The following is a 19,255-nucleotide window of genomic DNA, read 5'->3' as shown; positions in this document are numbered from 1 at the left end:
TACGCCTGCAGCCCCAACCCCGCTGTGGCTGCAAACCATTTTCCTGAATTGGGGCTTATTAAACATGTAGGGCAGGCGCTTGGTGGTATCTGCACCACAGAGAAGGACTCGATCATTGCTAAGCAGCAAAATTCCACAGCACTGCAGCGGGACACCCACTACAGCGCCAGAAGGAGGAACAGCTACGAGTAAAGGTTGGCAGATACACTCCAAAAAGTTTCTTCAAAATTTTTACAAATGTCTGAATGAGCCACCATCCATTTTTCTGCAGTCATGGGCACCTCTCCTTGTAAGCTGCGCGCATGCGCAACCGCGCAGCAGTCCGTTGTGTGCCGTGCACTTCAGCACTCGGACCAAACCTGAGCCAGGGCTCCCAGGAGCTGGATCGTCACATCCAGTGGGCGCGTGCGCTGGAGTAGCATAGGCCGTGCTCGTCCTCGTGGTGTTCCGAATTGGATCAAGCTCTGTGCGCATCGAGGTGGGTTTGGGTAGGGTGGAGAGCTTTTTTTTCTTTTTCTCTGCTTCATAACTTCCCTTGTGTAAGCCTCTGGTTCTCCGAGTGTTAAGTGCAGGCAGTAACAGTTGAGTGAAGTAGTTTCATTGACAAGGGCGGTGCTGGAGTGGGGATTAGTCTGCTCTTGTCTCACATGCGAACACTGAATTGTGAAAGGGTTGTATTTGGCCCTCGCTGTTTGATCCGGCGGCACAGCCACTGACTGCTTGATGCATCCCATAATAAGCAGAGGTAATCGTTTATTGGAGTGATCCAGTCAGGTCTGCTGCAGGGCTGGGGGCACAGAATCATTACATTTCTTCACCTGCCGCAGACACTATAAAAGTTTTATGTTACTATTGAGGGCTTGATGGCTCGTAAACATCTGGCTCTCTGAAGAGAGGACAAGTCGAGAGCCTTTCCATTTTCTCCCCTTTGGCTTTTATTTGGCCTTATTGAGTATGTGTTTAAGTCTGTGTGGTATTCTGTCAATGTTGAGTGTTGGAATCCCACTGAGACAGTGCAGCACACTGTCAATCTTTTAAAGGATAAGCATTGTTGGGAAGTTATTGATGACGCTTTCTAACCACCTTTATAAAAACTTAACCTTCGGGATTCCGAAAAACCATCACAAAATTGTCTCCAGATATATATAATCCAGAGAAAATGTTTCCACTTGTGGAAGAGTCCAAAACTGGAGGTCATGATTCGGGACGGGGGTCAGGGGCATGCAATGTGCTAATTAATCATGGGCAGCAGGACGTACTTTGTTCAGGTATCCTTGCAGTCACCTTCTTTACAGGCTGAGGAGCCCAGTTTCTGTAAAGTTCACTCTCAGTCCCTGCATTATAACCTCGCAAGTACATATAATAATGACTTGGACTATTCAAGATCACTCCAGGTCCCTCTGTTCCTGCACCACCTTTAAAATGTTGCCATTTAATTTATACTGGGGGGTTGGGCCTCTTTGTGGCTAGGCTGAGTTTTGCCTGTTGGTGATTCTTGCTGCGGTACGGTTTCATGTGTGTAAGCCTAATCGTTAGGGGTACTGGTGGCCGGGCTGAGTTTTGTTGGGGGCACTGGTGGCCGGGCTGAGTTGGGTTGGGGGCACTGGTGGCTGGAGTGACTTTTGTTGGGGACACCAGCTGGGCTGCCTTTTGTAGGGGCTTTATGTAAGGCAGGGAGCAGTTTGCTCATGCACAGTGTGCATGACTAAACTGCTCCCTGCCTTAGATAGAGACAGCCAAAACTAATCAGACCTGCAAGATGTACAATTGTAATGCAAATATTTTTTTAAACCCCACTGAGGATTCAATGGAGGAGGGGGGAGCTTTAATTAAACTGTTCCCTATCCCCAAATTCACACTGACTGATTGACAGCGGTTTTGTATTTCTGACTCAATTTAAAAATTCTGATTGCACACGATTTATTTCTGTTTGAATCAGATCATTAAGCTGATTCAACAAAAAGCTCAGGAGTCATGAGTCACTGCAATACCACACCATCATAGCCACGTTTAAGCAGAAGGCAATAGCATCAGCCAACAATGGAGTCAGCACTAAGAAATCCTGTCTCACATTCAAAGAACAGGGGCTAGATGAAATTGTGGAGGCGGAATCTCATTAATCAAGAAGGAAGATCCGTGTACAACTGAGAAAATATTCCAATATAGTGCAGATGTGGGATTGATCTGCAAAAAGTGTGCTGGAGCAAAAATATCAGGTGATTTCTCCACTGGCAAGAAATGGGAAGACGGATGGAAGTTAGACTATATGAAAAGGCATTTATCAAGCAATTCACATGAATTTGCTGTTGGTGTTCTTAGAAACAGAAATTCTCACCCAGAGAGAATAGAATGGACCTGACAGCGAGACAGCGATTGAAGCCAGATGAAATAAAGATTCTCATAGACAATGTACTGCTTGGAGTACAAGTAAACAACTCCATGCACTGTGCAACATATACACGGCCACATGGCTAAATATCTCCAGGTACCAGCGAGCTGGCGTAGCAAAAACTATGCCTTTGATTTTTTTTTGGAATCAATCAACATTGTCGTCCATGCAGAAATTATGTCAGACATTCGCCAATCTTTATTTCATACATTAATTATTGATAAGAGCACGGATACTTCAGTCAGCAAGATGCTTATCATTTATGTCAGGTTCGGGAATTGGCTTCTGCAGTGCACAAGACAGTGTTCGGTGGAATTGTTAAGTTAACTTCTTCCGATGCACCGGCTATTACAATGACTATCAAAGACTTCTGCACTCTGAATCAGCTGGACGTGATGAAAATGGTGATGTTCACTTCAGATGGTGCTTCTGTCATGCTGGGAAAAAACAATGGCGTAGCCACAGGGCTTAAGCAGTCCATTCCACATTTAGTAGAGCAACACTATGACCCATCGAGAAGATTTGGGAATAGTCGATGCCTAGAACAAAGTACCAATGATAAAGGAAATAGAGTCATTGCTGAAAACCATTTATACAGTCTTCTGCAGATCTTCAGTTCGAAAAGGACAATTTGAGGAAATTGCAAATGTTACAGAATGTGAAGCCGTGTTCTTTCGACCTCTAAATGAAGTGGGGTGGCTATCGAGACATTTGCTTTGGTGTTCTGATGCACAACTACGATGCTCTTCTTCACTACTTTGAGCATGAAAAAAAGAGAACAATGACCCAGTTGCCAAGTATTGCCTGAGGAAGCTCTCAGACCCTACTTACCGTATCACCATGGCGGCATTGAATGATATTCTGTTTGAGCTAGCAGAGTCATGCAAATGCTTTCAGAAGAGCTGTTTAACAACAATCGAAGCTATACAGTTAACAAGGGCCAAGATCCGCAGGATCAGAGGACAGTATCTCAACGAGACAGTCTTTTGGCGCAACACAGTGAAAAATCTAACTACATCACGTACAAGAGATGAACCATTCAAGGGAGATTCCATTTTGACATTCGTATCCCTACTATGTGATCATCTGGAGAAAAAGGTTCCCAGAAAATCAATTCAATGAACTGTCCGCTTTTGATTTTGCTTCATTTGCACCACAACAAATCAGCTATGAATTTGGCACTGAGAATATTGAAAAGCTGGTTGACCAATACAGACAAATCCTAATCCTTGATCAAGTAAGGTCTTCTGGGCAAAACATCATGGATGAGAAGGAGCTCATTGTGAGCCAATACAATTACAGAGAAGATTGAAACTAAGTCATTGAAAACATTTCAGGACATGGTGACTTTCACTCTATAAAATGCAGAACAGTACAACATGGTTTCACAACTACTGGATATATGTGCAATGCTTCAGGTGCTGATTGCGAGCATGGCTTCAGCCTTATGAATAATATAAAAACAAAATCACGAAACGGTTTCAAAGAAAATCACCTTGATATGCTCATGCGGATCAAATCTCATCTGTCAAGTGGTGGAGAAGTAAACCTGAACAAAACATATAAACACTGGAAGAGCGGGAGAGACAGAAGAGAAAAACATCCGAACCAGAGACAGTCACACTCTTCTCCATCATCTGGGCTGTCATCTACAGACTCTGGGTCTTAATCAGGATGTCCTCATTCCTCTGGTGACAGTGTTTACTTCTGAAATTTCTATAACTGGTTTTGTTTAATTAAAATTCCTCCCCAGCTTGCCTTGTACAAAATAATGGATAATTGTAACATTTGTTCTGTTTGTTATACACCTTGAATAATGTTTTCTAAAAAAATGTTCCGTTCAAAGTTGTGATTTTTTTTACGGTGGCGCACACAGCCTTTATATTGGTGCACAAACCCAAATTCATTCCGCACAAGGCCGAAAAAAATTAGAGGGAACATTGGTCATGGGGGCAGAAGAGATCATCTTTAAGACCATGTCTCTCCATCAGTGTCTTCAACGGTCTTTCAGCTGCTGGTGCAGCAAGTATCACACTGGAAACACCACCACCTCCAAGGCACACACCATTCTGACTTGGACATTTATTGCCGTTCCTTCATCATCGCTGGTTCAAAATCCTAGAACTTCCTACCTGACAACACTGTAGGAGCACTTTCACCACACGGACTGCAGCTCACCACCACCCTCTCACGGGCAACTAGGGATGGGCAATAAATGCTGGCCTTGCTACCAACGCCCATATCCCAAGAATTAATTTTTTAAAAAATCCTGTACAGTTCTCCCTTGGATATTGCAGTACCGCAGCAGAAAGGAAAGTAAATCAGCCAGCTTCCCTAAACCCACCCCCTGCTGTCATTTAAGACCTAACTTGTTCCACTTTCCCTCCTCCACCACTATACTGTTTGATTTCAAGTGGAGAAAAATCCAGCCTAGATCTCCTGCATAAAATTTAATTCCCAAAACATAACTGTAATCAGTCAAGTCTCCTCTCAGGCATTTACCAAGGGTGCTCTTGAATCTACCATTATGAAGCCTGCAAGTTGATTTTGGGTCTGAACAATGAAATTAAGAAGATCTCAGCCAGATTTTTTGCTCTGATTTTTAAAAAAATAACTTAGGCACAACAGACACAGGGACCAAAAAGGCACATCCAAACAACCCTGCACAAATTATATTGTTCCCTTATACTACTGAGTCCCCACTTAAAGCAAGAATACTGAGTCATTAATTTTATTTTTTTGAGGCTAAGTCCAGAGACCAAGAGCTACTGCACTCTATCTTTGAGAAAATGTCCAGTGCCAGGCTGAACACATTTTTGTTTAAAAGCTTTCTTTTGATGACTACCAATAGTTAACTGACAAACACAAATTCAGCAGTAAACTTAACCTGAGATACAGCAAGAAAGCAGCAGAAAGAAATACTGAGGGACCCTTAAAATTCAATTTTTGCAATTGACAAGAAGAATTATTTCTGGACCTATGAAATATCAGATACCTGAGCTTGTGGTTAGCTTGTGTGTACCAAATATAAAATTATTTGACAGTCTTGAAATTGCATATCCTGGAATTGCTCTTGAATATGTTTATCTTAACTTAGACTCAATAATTTTTTTCAGGGGTGCCTTCATCAAATTCAGAGGGGAAAAGAAGAAAAAGAGAAAAAAAATTACATATACCTCATTAATTTGCCTCTTCTGTGCAGAAATCCTCTTCTGTGTCTGTCTCTGCAACTGTTGTTCACGTTTCTTCACATATTCCTCGGAGGTGTACGCCAGAGGATTGTGGAAGTCATCATGTCCTTCATCCATCATGTACCAGTCTCTATCTGCTTGCTACAGGAATGAGAGATGCACAACAAAACAAGTTAAAATAAACAAAGTTAGGACAGTTTTTCAGAGAGAAATATCACATCTTATTCGGTGTTATCAATTGCAAAGCAGCTCAAGTATTCTGAAAAAGGTTCTAACTTTAATGCAAATTGTGATGCCACAAACCTGGACATTTGTTATACAAATATAATGGCCCTCAGAAACATATTTGGACCTGCACCAAAACTAAATGTGCAGAATCACAAATGGAACATGATGTCTACTATCAGAAGCCTCTGCAGTAACATTCACCAGCTCACCACACAACAGAAATTAAAAGTGTACTTACAGTGCACAGTGTTAAAGTAACTTTGTATTTTGGCCCCATCATTTCTTTTCTGGGCCTTCAAGCACCAAACCCCAGCCAAGATAGTAAGCAGGTTCTGACAAAAATTGGAATATTCTGCACATGATCTATTTTTTTTTTCTTTACCATGTTTCTTACTTTAAAATATTTTAAATGCCAACTGATTGGCAAGAGAAAACCCTTTGAAGGACTAAGCACCTTAATATGTTAATATTTTAATTGCAAAGCTGTTAAGTGTCAATGTCCCACTAGGACACTTCCTGATTATTATTCAAATCATTGGTAATTGCTCCAGCAGTTCACAACTGTCCAACAAGTTAAGTGTGGAGACAGAACATGGCTTCATAAATAAGGACTGCTATCTCTCTCTGAAAAGTATTCATCTTATCCCAAGTTCTGCAGGGAAACTTTCAAAGGATCTCATCTGATTAAAATGTCAGGCTGTTCCTTTGTTAACTGGCCCAAATTGCTGTACATGAACCAATTCAATATATTGCTTTTAGTACTATTTCCATAAATAATTCTATCCATGAGTAAATATGTTTAATAGTTTGAATTTATGAGAGAAAAAAAGTCATTCCTATGCCTTAATCAAGGGATATGGGGGAAAAGCAGGAACAGGGTACTGAGTTAGACGATCAGCCATGATCATTTTGAATGGCGGAGCAGGCCCGAAAGGCCAAATGGCCTACTCTTGCTCTTATTTTCTATGTTTCTATGTTACCTGGTAATGATAAAAAGATTGATTGTTCACCCAGGCACACTACCCCAGGTTACTTTGTGTATAAGGTCAGGTTCTGGTTCATACAGAGAGAGGGCATTCCCACGGAAGTAGACTATTCACATTTGTCACAAGGAAACGGTCTCTGATGAATCATCACACTGTTGACCCCTTTTCAAACAATGTCCTTCTGGAATCAGCTGCTAAGAGATGCACGTGAGCAGCCTAACATGACACATCCTCTCAGACAAGGGATGTCAGGGTTGTCTTTGAGATCTGTTCCTGGTGATATGGTGAATTCCTGATTTCAGCGCTACAGGATAACACTGACACAAATCTGTGTCCTACCACCTACACAAATGAGTGTTATAGGCAGTTGGTGACAAATCTGCACAAGAAACTTCCTACACATGGAAGCATAATACAGCAAGCACAAATCAAGTTTGGAAAGCATTCACTGGTCTATCATACCAGTCACGCCTCATTTAAAAGTGATCTATTAATATATGTTCTAGTTTTTGGTTAGTGGACCAGTGTTAATTCAGATCAACAACACTCAAATAGTAGAATTAGCCAAAATATCTTCAAATCATCCCCATCCTTGACTCAGTGATAGCACTCTTGGTCACATGTTCAAGTTCGACTCAAGGGCCTTGAGTATGTGATTTAGGCTAACAGTCCAGTGCTGAGGGAGTGCTGCATGTCGCTGTCTTTCTGATGCGACATTAAACAGAGGCCGTCTTCTTGCTCAGAAGGACATAAAAGATCCCATGGCACTATTCAAAGAATAGCAGGATTTTTCCCTGTGTCTTGGCCAACAATGATCCTCCCATCAACATCACTAAAACAGAATATTTGGTCATCTATGTCACTGTTGTGTTGTGGGATCTTGCTGTGCGGAAATTCACTGCCACGTTTGCCTACATTACAACAGTGACGACACTTCAAAAGTACTTCATATGCAATGAAGCACTTTGGGATGTCCTGAGGATATGAGAGGCACTATACAAATGCAAGTTCTTTCTTTCTTTCTTTCTTTCTTTCTTCAATCCACAATACAACAATAATTCCATAATATAATTTATTATATACACAGAACAAAAGTGGGAATTCAAATGCCAGCAATTCTTTTTTTAAAAAAGCATGATGCAGAAATTCTAATAGTTCCTAAAAGATAAATAGAAATGTTAACAAATTCTTTTTCCAACAGTACTTGAAAATCGAGGAAAGGGCCTCACCCTTTGATCTTCTTCCCACTGCCGTTGCTCATCTTCGTTCTCAAAATAAATGCCATCTTTACCGTCCTCCCTCCTACCTGAATAAGTTGGAGATGGTTACATTCTACTCTAAGACAGCAAAATGATTACTGTTACAATATAAAATTGTATTATAGCTACACTTAGACTTTTGCTTTAAAAGAATATATCACAAGTTGAATATTTTATACTTTCATTTAAAACTCAAATGTACTTTCTATGCAATCTTTACACAAAATGTTGTATTTGATACCCTAATGTTTCAAATTACTAATTTAGATGTGTTTCTAAATTAACAGTATATTGGGCTATATTTTTCCATCCATCCATGAATGGATGGAATATACAACCTCTAGAATGAATGGTCAGTTGTGAGTCTCTATGTTGTAAAGATAAAGTCATTGATTACTGGAGACCGAGTTACAACAAGTCTGCATTTTTGAGAGTAACATTAATAAAATGAAAAAAAAAATTCTATTTCAGCAGCAAGAAAAATTCCCAACAAAACATGTACCTTTGCCTTTAGAAAGTCGAGGTGTCGCCCCCAAATGCCTTCTGTCATCGGCCCACTCATTGTATTTGTATGATGGTGTTGGCAGGGGTGTATCCTCTTCATAATGGTTCCTTCTAGACCTGAACAAAGCAAAATCCTACTTAAAATACCAGGAATGATGACAACTAAAATCTCAGAACAATTAACAAAGCAAATATCTTTTAGTCATAAAGCACTTAACTGTCACAGGGAAATGTGATCAACACCATTTTCTAAGTCTCAGGGTCCAGTAAACTACGATACAGGAGCTTTTCATTAAGGGCCATGCCATATCCACATTTAGAATTATATCCTTAACACTATCGTTTGGCCAAACCTCAATATATAAGAGAATAACTACCGCATTAACAAATCAACAGTCACACATGATTCTTCCTGAAGTCCCAAAGTGCATGTGGGTGCTCCTTAAGACTGTATTGCCTATTTTGTAGGTTTACCAAATGGCAGGAAAAAAACCCTTGCTGAATACTTGAACCTGAACTCAATAGAACAAAACAAAAAATGGATGGAAATATTATATTGAGAATAAGCTGCTGCAACAACGTTCAAAAACCTTCAACTAACACTGAGCTACTCAAAACAGAGCGTGACTCAGGTTGCTTTATATTTTCTTCTTTCTCCCCTCCCCCCCCCCCCCCCCCCCCCCCCCCCCCACTTAAGGCTCTGTTACAGTTCCATAGTCACTCTCCGGTACCTCACTCAAGTGGCCTTTATTCACGAGTCTGCCTTGACAAGTTCTTCAACAGTGGGGCGCATCCTCTCAGAGGCACTGAAACCAGCTGTAGAATCCCTACCTATTCCCCACCTGAGATCAGCTAATTCAGCATATATTGGAGCACGAACTGGGGACCTATCTGGTCTATGTGCCTCAGCTGTTCATTGAGCCATCAAGGGGAAGTGTCTGGGTTGATTAATTTAACTATCAAGATGTTTAAATTGCAGGCACTTGAAAAATTATCTCCTCCCCCAAGTGGAAAGCTTCAGTCAATAATCATTGTCATGGTCATTGGATGTGCCAGATGCTTTGTCAACACTACAACCGTTAACAATAGTTTTTTTTTTAAACCCAAAAGGTCTCTAGGTTAGTTGGAAGAGATGCCATAATTCTGCTATTCTATCCATCTATTTTTAAACAGAACTCACATTTTCTGTTCCACACATTTATTTTTCACCTACCTTTCTTTATCACGCTTCTCAGTGTCACGACCTGAAGAGCGGTAACTTCTTTCACTCTTATCTGAATCCCTTTGCGAGGGAGTAGGAGATGGAGACTCCCACTGAGATCGATGAGAATACTGACTTCCAATCCCACTGTCATCATCATCCCAGCTAGATCGAGAAGGAGTAAGAGCATCTATAAAACAAGGTGATTTCAATAGTGATACAAACAATTAAAATAAGGCCCTAGTCTTTCCATTCCCATTTCCATTATTCTAAGCCATTTCCTCCTCACCTCCCCCCCCCCCCCTCACACCCACAATGAAGGCCTCCTGTGCTGCATACATTTCTATATGAAACGGATGGGGCCAAAGAATTTGTTCCCCGGCCTCGGCCAATGCTGCTAGCAGATGTGCCAGTGTGCTCCATGTGAACATGTTCTACAATTTTCCTTTTGTCCATGGAACCACCGCAAATGATTTTCCCCAACCACCCTCTCAGGTGTCCTGCACTGAATGTGGAAGTTCAGACACTAGGTTAGCTAGTCAATGATAGTCAGGCTGCTTGAAAATTGTACTTCCTTCTACAGCAGATATAATCGAGAAGCATTTCATTCTGGATGTATAAGAACTAATTTGTGCTCACCTTTTAATCTGTGCCTGGGTGTGTCTGGTTCATCTTTTCTGCTGCTTCTGCTTCGATCTGACCAATTGTCTCTGTACCCTCGCTCACTTCGTTCTGACCTGTCTCTGTCCTTGCTCCTGGAGGAACTGGACCTACTCCACTCTCGATCATCTATAAAGAACAACAAAGCAACTTATCTACACTGCAAGAATGGAATTCATTTACAATATTCAGCTATCCAACCAAGCTACAGTAGAATTCTTATGACAGGGTACATTATTTTAAAGATTTAAAAATAATCACAATTTCTAGTTTATTCAGAAAGCACTGAAGGTGCTCTGTAATTCTTTATTTTAGTATATTCCTCCTTTATAAAAACAGAATTACTTTTGTGCAAAGGTAACATGGTAGTAAAGGTGCAAAACAGCATTAACAGGTTGAAGTACAAATACAGAGGATACACAGACAACTTTTGATATTCAAAATCATTGAATGCGCGAAAAAAAATTGGATTATCCGATAATTAGAATTAAACAATATGAGCACAGTAAAGTGAGAATTTAGTCCTCATGATTTATCAGATAATTTGAATTAAGAAACTTTGAATTAAGAGGAATAGAATGTATATTACAATATTATGGATTGCAGAAAACAAAATGGCACATGCTGCCTAACTAATAAGCATTTCATGAACAATCCATAACAACCTGGAGTGTATACCATCTACACTACATGCACACCTTCAATTATACAATTAACAGTAAAATCCACCATTTTTCACATCTTAGTTTATGTATTATACTTTGTTGGTCATATAGAATGTTGAAGGTCTGTGGAAGACTAGGGTTTTAGCTTAAGTTCAATTTGAAGGGGAGAGTTATTTTTCTTAAATCTTTAGTGAATAGAGATAAACGAAGGCAGGAGACGGTGAGTCTCATAACAAATAGAACTGGAGGAAAAACAACAGTCTACAACGAGGAGGCAAACATAAAATACAGATGGAAAGCAAAGAAAAAGAGGGGGAAAAGAATGAAAAAAAGCTGGCAAGTAAGGTTCGACAATCTGACCTTTGCCAATGGGTAGCTAGGGAGAAAGAGAAAGAAAGCTAATGGTGTACAAGCCTTCTAAAGGAATTCTGGCATTGCTGTTCATAAACCTCCAGTTATAAACTATTGCTAGAAAACATGTACGAATTAAGAACATACAAATTAAGAGCAGGAGTAGGCCATTCGGCCCCTCGAGCCTGCTCTGCCATTTGATAAGATCAAGCCTGATCTGATTGTGACCTCAACCCTACTTTCCCTACTATAACCTTTGACTCCCTTGTTAGCACTATATAGATGCGACAGTAACTATATGAATCTTTATGCTATTTGAACTCAGGTCTCTCTCTCAGCCCATATCTTTGAAACCGAGAAGGTCTTGATGAGCTATATAATATTGTTCCAATTACAAAACAGGAAAGGGTATACTTGCTAAACTAAAAACTGCAATTCCAAAGAAAGCTTTGAGTCATGAGTTCTGTAAAGATTTAAATGCCCCTTTAAATATCATTCGTACCCTAAAAATTTAAAATATGAACTTTAAAGTTACAAATAATATTAACATTTTCTAAGATTTGATTTTAAAAATAGATTTTTGACCTCTTGCTCTATGGATTTTATTTACATGACTCAGCATTATTTGAGACTAATAAAGTTTTCAATGAACCAGATGAGCAAATAGATAGCAGATAGCCAATGGGAAACTTTAATTTAATCTTTCTTTACTTAAAAAAAATTTCATTTTCAAATAATATGCTAACGTTATGGAATTTTGCATTGTTTTCTTTGAAGTGAAATCTCTCCACCTATATAAACAGTAATAAGTCCTATTATAAATAAATATAAAATATTTTTGAAAAGCATTTCCAATTTATTACCCAGAGTAACTATTATGAATTTGAGTCTACCGTAGATGCCTTCTTGGGTTCAGTGGCATTATTCACTCCCTTCTGCAGTATGAGCATCTTATTTTTATGGGAGTTGACTCACAATGCCCTACATCTACACGTATGATAGCGTAACCCCGGGGTGTAACAACAGCATTCGCTTGTGATCTGGACCAGATAGTCGTGTTTTTCGTTTGTGTATTTTTTTCAATCTCACCAATAGCAGACCAAGCTACCACAAGGTGATGCAAGGCTTGATATGCATGGTTAAGCTGCTTCATTCCATAGGAAGGCGAAGGTATAGAACAGTTACAATTAGTTTCACTTATTTGGCTTTGTGTAATAATCTACAAATAACGATCAAGCTACGCTGTCCCATTTCAGTGCATCTCTCCTCTGCATCCTGTCCTACAGCCCTCCCTGCAGTCTTGTGTTTTACTTTAACCTTCTCACAGCACTTTTCTACCTGCCCCCAAGAGTAGAATCCACCAGCCTAACCCGGAAATGACGCCTGCTCAGTTCAAATGGACATTCATCCACCGACCTTCGGGTAAGCGTACTCCAAGGCGGCCTTCGAGACACACGACAACGCAAAATCGTCGAGCAGAAATTGATAGCCAAGTTCCGCACCCATGAGGACGGCCTCAACCGGGATCTTGGGTTCATGTCACGCTACACGTTACCCCACCAGCGAACAAATGTTATCTGTTTTTAATATAATGGGTCAGTTGCTGTCTTTTCTATGTTTCTACCTCTCTATCTGTTTTTTTTTGTTTGTTGTTTTTTTTGGTGATTTGTATATTTTGAGACCTGGCAGGTAACACCTGTCTGTCTGCACACTGATTGCCTTGGCAACGGGCAGTTGAAAAAACTGTCTGTAATCACCAAGCATTGTTCTGTGAATTATAAATGCGATTTCATTTCGAGGATTTCATTTTCACATCGTTCACCTGACGAAGGAGGAAGCCTCCGAAAGCTTGTGAATTTAAAATAAAATTGCTGGACTATAACTTGGTGTTGTAAAATTGTTTACAATTGTCAACCCCAGTCCATCACCGGCATCTCCACATCAGTTCAAATGAATACAGCTATCACAGGAGCAATAAGCGTGAACGATCTATGAAATGTCAAAGCATCTCACATTCGTCTGCAGGTTGCTGGTCCATACGCCTAGTCTGAAACCTAATCTTTGCCTGCAACCCTGCGAGTTTAACCCTTTGAGAGGTAAGTTTAGCTCAATAGTAGCATTTGTAACATATATTATACAAGGGTCCCTAAGTGGTGGCATAGTCTGGAATCCCAAAATGTGACAGTAACATTAGAGAAAATAGCATAGAAAATCTGATGCTCTAGTGTAGCTACATTTAAAGAACAATAAAAACATTTAGAAGTTTTACCACGGTCCCTCTTTGACTCACGATCGCGGTCCCTACTTCGATCCCTTTTCTTTTCCTTGTCGTTGTCCTTTGATGATGCATAAACTCCATGTTCTCGGCGATCCCGTTCTCTCTGCCGATGGCGTTCCTTAAATTCCTCGCTAACACCACCTGTGTGCGAAGGTGTCTCCGCACCAGATGTACGATAGTATCTGTAACATAAGGGACACTTTTTAGCAATGCACACAACAGTAGATCGCAACAACTTTTTTTTGTTTAAAATTGGTAACTTAAATGCTAGCCATCCAATTGTAAATGATTGAATTTCGAAATTCAAACAAGAGACTTGAGACAGGCAATTTTTCAGAAAAATATCTCCAGAAGGAAGCATGTACATACAAAATTTAATGCAAAAATTTATAGTAGCCTTGCATAAATAGAAAACACTTGCATACAGTCTACCCTGTTAATTTAGCTATTTTTTGCTTGAAAAAAATTATCCACTAGCTTGAATTAAACAATTTGAATAAAACAGAACACAGCAGGCATATTACACACAATTGCAATTTGAATCAACAGCTAGAAATCAACTTTTGAATTAAGAGTAGATTGTATAATGCAATTCACAGTAAAATTATAAGTCCCCACCAAAGTTCACAATTTTGAAAGCAATCAATCTGCAATTGTACATATTTGTAATTACCGTGCATGGGAAAAGTGGCAAGAAGCAAACAACCTATTTCTATTATACTATGTCAATCAGAACTACTGCAAGCTATTCAAAAGATTTGTAATACTCAGATTTTACCTTTGTCCCCTTCTGGTAATTCAAAAACAAAAACTGGGAATGCTTTTAAATGTTTTAAGAAAACCTCTATTTAGATTATGTTGTTTTTATGAATCTTCTTACTGCGTACACCACGACAACTTCAACAGTATAACTTCTTGAAAAAAGGGTGACATTAACCTTCATTAAAAATCACACAAATGATGGATTTCATTTCAGTTTTCTTACATTCCTAATATAGATTGAGTTATTCAAGTTTAAGTGACTTGACCAGTAGATGGCAAGAGAGGCTGAAAACCGTATTTGCTTCTAACTGTCACAGTTGCTAACTTCACTGGTATGGGACACAAAAATGTTTTTTGTCAAAGATTTCACATGAAAAAATGAATTCTATGCATCAGGGTCAATATAATAAAATGCAATATTGGCACATGTAATACATCCTAGAAAAACTTCCCATTGACTAACAAATGGAAGACCACATGGCAGGCTCACTTTCACAGAGAAATATCCACTCAAGTCGCCACTGTTACCAAATTGCTTGAACAAATAAAAAGAATTCCCATCTTTAAAATATTAAGCCAAATTAGCCTGCACTGGGGAAAAAAACAAAGTAAGTGACCTAAATGCTGTCTTGGTATGTATGACCCACAATCCACCCACTATCCCAAAATTATAACTTAGCTTGGATTGTGAATGATTATCCAGATACAGCTCTTACTTTTCCATAAGGAAATATAAAAGATGTGATAAGATTCCATGTAAATACAAGTTCTTTCCTTTCTTAAAAAGATTGGGGCAGAATATGTACAGGGACAGACTGGAGCAACTGATCTTTTATTTTTTCGTCTTTCTGAAAAGATGCCTATTTTATACTTGGTAACACCCTACAAGGTATAGCAGACATTGGTTAAGCTCCATGTGGGAGAAATTATGGATACAAACCCTTATCCTACTCACTCCAATTCACTATATCATTCAGAGATAACCATTCCTTGTACATACAAATCCATGTACTTGTTTGTCTGTGCTGATATTTGTAGAATTTCATTGCCAAAACTTACATCAGCAGCAAAATAATTTATTTAAGTTTTCTAGCCTTTTGTATGCAATATCTGGACTCTACCAATCAAATCTGCAGCCCTATACAAATGCACATTTATCTTTCCTACATTTTGGGATTTGGAGTGATTTACTGAATAACTCGTGCATGTGTTTATTGGAAAAAATGAAAAGGTTTTCTATTGAAAACTGAATACATTAACCAATATAAACTCACAAAGCTCAGGAGTTCAGTATAGGATTCTGTCAACAAAGCTTTCTGCAACAATACAATGTACTTCACAAGTATCACACATTGGCAGCAGGCTCAAAGTCAACTTCTGAATGATTCAATTTAAAATCATCTGACAAAGAGAGCAGAACTTGAGACAATTTCTAATTGCTCATTAAACTTTTATTTAAAATATTAAACTTTTATTTAATATTTCCCCCAAATCTAACATGCAACAAAAGCTACTGCAATGTCAGTGACAAATCAGGCAGACTTGCTAAATGAACTTAATGTCATAAAATATTGAAGAATATAAAGATTTGAATTTAAAGATTTAAATGTCAAGCTCAAATAAAAAAATGTTCTTGATTATTGAGTTAGATACCAAAATAATGTTTAGACCCTCACAGATATGCAGTTTACAGAAATGGATGAATGTTCTGTCAGTTGTAACTACATATTTGTACCTACCATTTCACAATGTAATGAGCATAAAATAAGAATCTTATAAGACAGAGCTTTGTATATTGTTTTATGTGATCAAACATTTGTTGATGAAGTGCAACCTAAAAAATATATTAAAATTACCCAGACTTTATAGATACACAAGGATAAAAGTTAAGTAAAGCATGCATGGACTGGAAAGTGCAGATTCATTTTTTTTTAATTCCACACTAAACATTGCTGCTAGGCCCGCTCCAGATACTTGAGGGTATAATATTGGCTGACACTTCAGTGCAGCAATAAGGGAGTGCTGCACCGTTGGAGGTGCCATCTTTTGGATGAGATATTGAACTGAGGCTAATTCTGCCCTCTCAGGTGGACGTAAAAAATCCCATCGCATTATTCAAAGAGCAGGAGAGTTCTCCAGCTGTCCTGCTCAATATTTTTCCCTCAAACACTACCAAAACAGATTGTCTGGTCATTTATCTCACTACTGTTTGTGGGACCTTGCTGTGTGTAAATTGGCATTTCCCTATATTTACAACAGTAACTACAGTTCAAAAGCATTTCATTGGCTATAAAGAACTTTGGGACATCCTGGGGTTCTGTAAATTGTATTTAAATCCAAGTTCTTTCTTTGTTTTACTCTCCCTACTCTGACATGTTTTTTTTTAAAGTGGAAGCAACAAGTTTTTCTCACAACTGCTTAGTTTTGTTTTACTGTGAAACCACTCATTGTAATCTTAATCAAAAAAGTCAATTCATAATGTTATTTATTATTGGGTGTGCCAACAAGGAATTCCTGTTCACAACTCCATTACAAAATTTCCAAAAGGAAATGAAATAACCTCCTGCACTGATAAGCTACTGTTTTTAGACAACTTACAGCTCTAGAGTTTGGTCTGAACATGAAAGAAAACAGAAAGAGCATACTGAACCTTTGTAGAATATGATAAAATATCATGCAAGACCAACCTAAAATATAATTACTGACAGATTCAATATTACCTACATTACACAGGAACTGTGGCTCAAATGAGTTGTAAAATTTGCAGAAAAATAAAAAAAAAACAAAAAAAGGGAGATGGGGGTCTTCAAGCTAAATCATGATTCTCTATATAGTTTGATTTTGATAAAGAGTATGCAGTCGTGGCTCCTTCTCTCACACAGAAAGACTTCATCTTTTCTTATCCAGGGTACCATTTGTGTCATATTACCATGTTTGAAAGGCTTTGAAAGGGAACTGACTCAGCAGGCAAAGAGAAAACCATTCATTATCCTCCTCCTCCTGGAAGGATGGATGCTGGGAGACAAATTTGGATAAATAATAAAGCAGAGAATAACAGGAACAAAAAAGTTCAATTAAAATAAACTAATTTCGTTACTAGTGTCTTACCTCTCCTTTTTCCCACCTCTGCCTACTTTGTCACCACTCTCCTCATCAGAGCCAAAGTCTTCCTTTTCTTCCTCCCAGTCTTTGTATGATGACACCTTGGATTTCTTCTTTTCTTCTTCTTCTTTCTCTTCCCGCTCTTTTCTCTTCTGAGCAGCCAATTTATCAAGCCCTAGCAGGGAGGTCCTTGGTGCTGGAGCTCGAAAGATATGCTGGTCATCTGCGGCACTCTTCTTTTTTATCAATCCTCCAATCTGATTGCCAGGGTCACAGCCCTCCAGCCTGTGAATGGAGTCATCATCATTCATGTTTGATAGCTGTAACAGGTAATGTCCACACCAGTCCGGTTTTGACAGGATTTAAGTAAAAGCTCCTAAAAACAGGGCAAACAGAACATTATCTATGCAAAGATACAGACAGAATTAGTTTATCAAGTTTTTGTTTTTATGCTATTGGAACTAGTGATAATTATTAAATTCCTGTACTGTGGTATTAAAGATAGTAACTGTAATGATTTATCACTTAGTAACGTGTGCTACCCCATTTTTTAGAGTGCATCTAAAAGCAGGCATATAGAACACTACACCCTTGACAGTAAACTGCGCTTTCATTCACGTGTAAAGCCATCAAAACTCCCATTTATTAAATTTGACTCAAACTTGATCATCTTTACACTCATGAAATTTCCAACGATCAAAAATACACAACAAAAGGTAACAGCGGGGTGTACATAAATTCAAATGCAAACATTAAAACCACCAGATAATCTTTAAAGGATAAGGCACGGGGAGGGAAGAAGTTATGTTTATTGACTAATTCTAAAACTTGCGACCCTCGAAAGTCATTTTAGCAGTTAAAAATGGGTATGTTTGTTAAACAACTGTCAAGTATTTTACAGGAAAGAATATTTTTTCCTATATCAATGGTATCATATTGCAATAAGATCTCTGGCTCATTCTTTTGTCAATATAATCTAGTGATAGTACAGAACTTTGATGGCTAACACTCAAATGAACATTCGATTTCCTCGTCCCAGCTGTGAAATTAATAAATGAGATATGTCTTCCCAAGTCCTGCCAATTTAATCATACTATTTCCATAGGCAGTACAGACACATCTACATGAGACTTCCCAGCTCATCAGATACAGTGCATTTCAGAATCAGACTGGACTTGATGCTCGGGAACCTGCTTCTTTAACAGAAAGGTGCAGGATTGGGAAGAAGCCTCCCCAACTCATGTAACAAAAAAAACTAGTATAACCAGTTTAACGATTTCCCAACCCACCAACCAGCACGGATCTTACCCCGCGACCACAGTAACACGCCCCTTTTACCTCTGTGAGAAGTTAATCCCCCCCACCCACCACCAAATCCCCCCCACCCACCACCAAATCCCCCAACTCCCAAACGTCGCTCCTTCACACCGACCAACCCACGTCCATCGCTATCCCAGCAGAAGCTGCGGCATTCAAACCAGGACGGCACTTTATTAAAACAAGTACGAACCAAGACACTTAGAAGCATCTCCCATTGCCTCGCCGCTATCCCACAACCTCCGTGTGATAAACAATCCAATGATTCTACCTGGCACCGCTCACACACCTTCACTTATTTTGTTTTTTTCTAATCCCCTCACTAAAAATGACTACCATGCCGCTCGCGCCGACCTCACTTC

The 19,255-nt window shown here is 39.1% G+C and overlaps 1 protein-coding gene across 2 annotated transcripts in view; it reads right to left on the bottom strand.

Annotated features, from left to right (window-relative positions):
- The window catches only part of dhx38 (DEAH (Asp-Glu-Ala-His) box polypeptide 38), an 85,963-nt gene extending 66,711 nt beyond the window's left edge, over positions 1 to 19,252 (bottom strand). Inside the window, exons 1-8 of one of the 2 annotated variants that reach the window (XM_067998082.1) lie at positions 19,087 to 19,252; positions 17,583 to 17,952; positions 13,704 to 13,894; positions 10,398 to 10,547; positions 9,771 to 9,948; positions 8,556 to 8,674; positions 8,024 to 8,100; positions 5,566 to 5,721 (exon numbers count right to left, since the gene is read on the bottom strand). In XM_067998082.1, coding sequence (XP_067854183.1) covers positions 5,566 to 5,721; positions 8,024 to 8,100; positions 8,556 to 8,674; positions 9,771 to 9,948; positions 10,398 to 10,547; positions 13,704 to 13,894; positions 17,583 to 17,887 — 1,176 coding nt within the window. In that variant the 5' untranslated portion in view covers positions 17,888 to 17,952; positions 19,087 to 19,252. The remainder of the gene's footprint in view (positions 1 to 5,565; positions 5,722 to 8,023; positions 8,101 to 8,555; positions 8,675 to 9,770; positions 9,949 to 10,397; positions 10,548 to 13,703; positions 13,895 to 17,582; positions 17,953 to 19,086) is intronic. The other variant, XM_067998083.1, reaches the window with a different exon arrangement.
- Positions 19,253 to 19,255: the final 3 nt, after the last annotated feature.

The sequence above is a fragment of the Heptranchias perlo genome, chromosome 16 (genome assembly GCF_035084215.1).
Source record: "Heptranchias perlo isolate sHepPer1 chromosome 16, sHepPer1.hap1, whole genome shotgun sequence".
Classification (NCBI taxonomy): domain Eukaryota; kingdom Metazoa; phylum Chordata; class Chondrichthyes; order Hexanchiformes; family Hexanchidae; genus Heptranchias; species Heptranchias perlo.
This window is presented reverse-complemented; position numbering and strand designations above follow the sequence as displayed.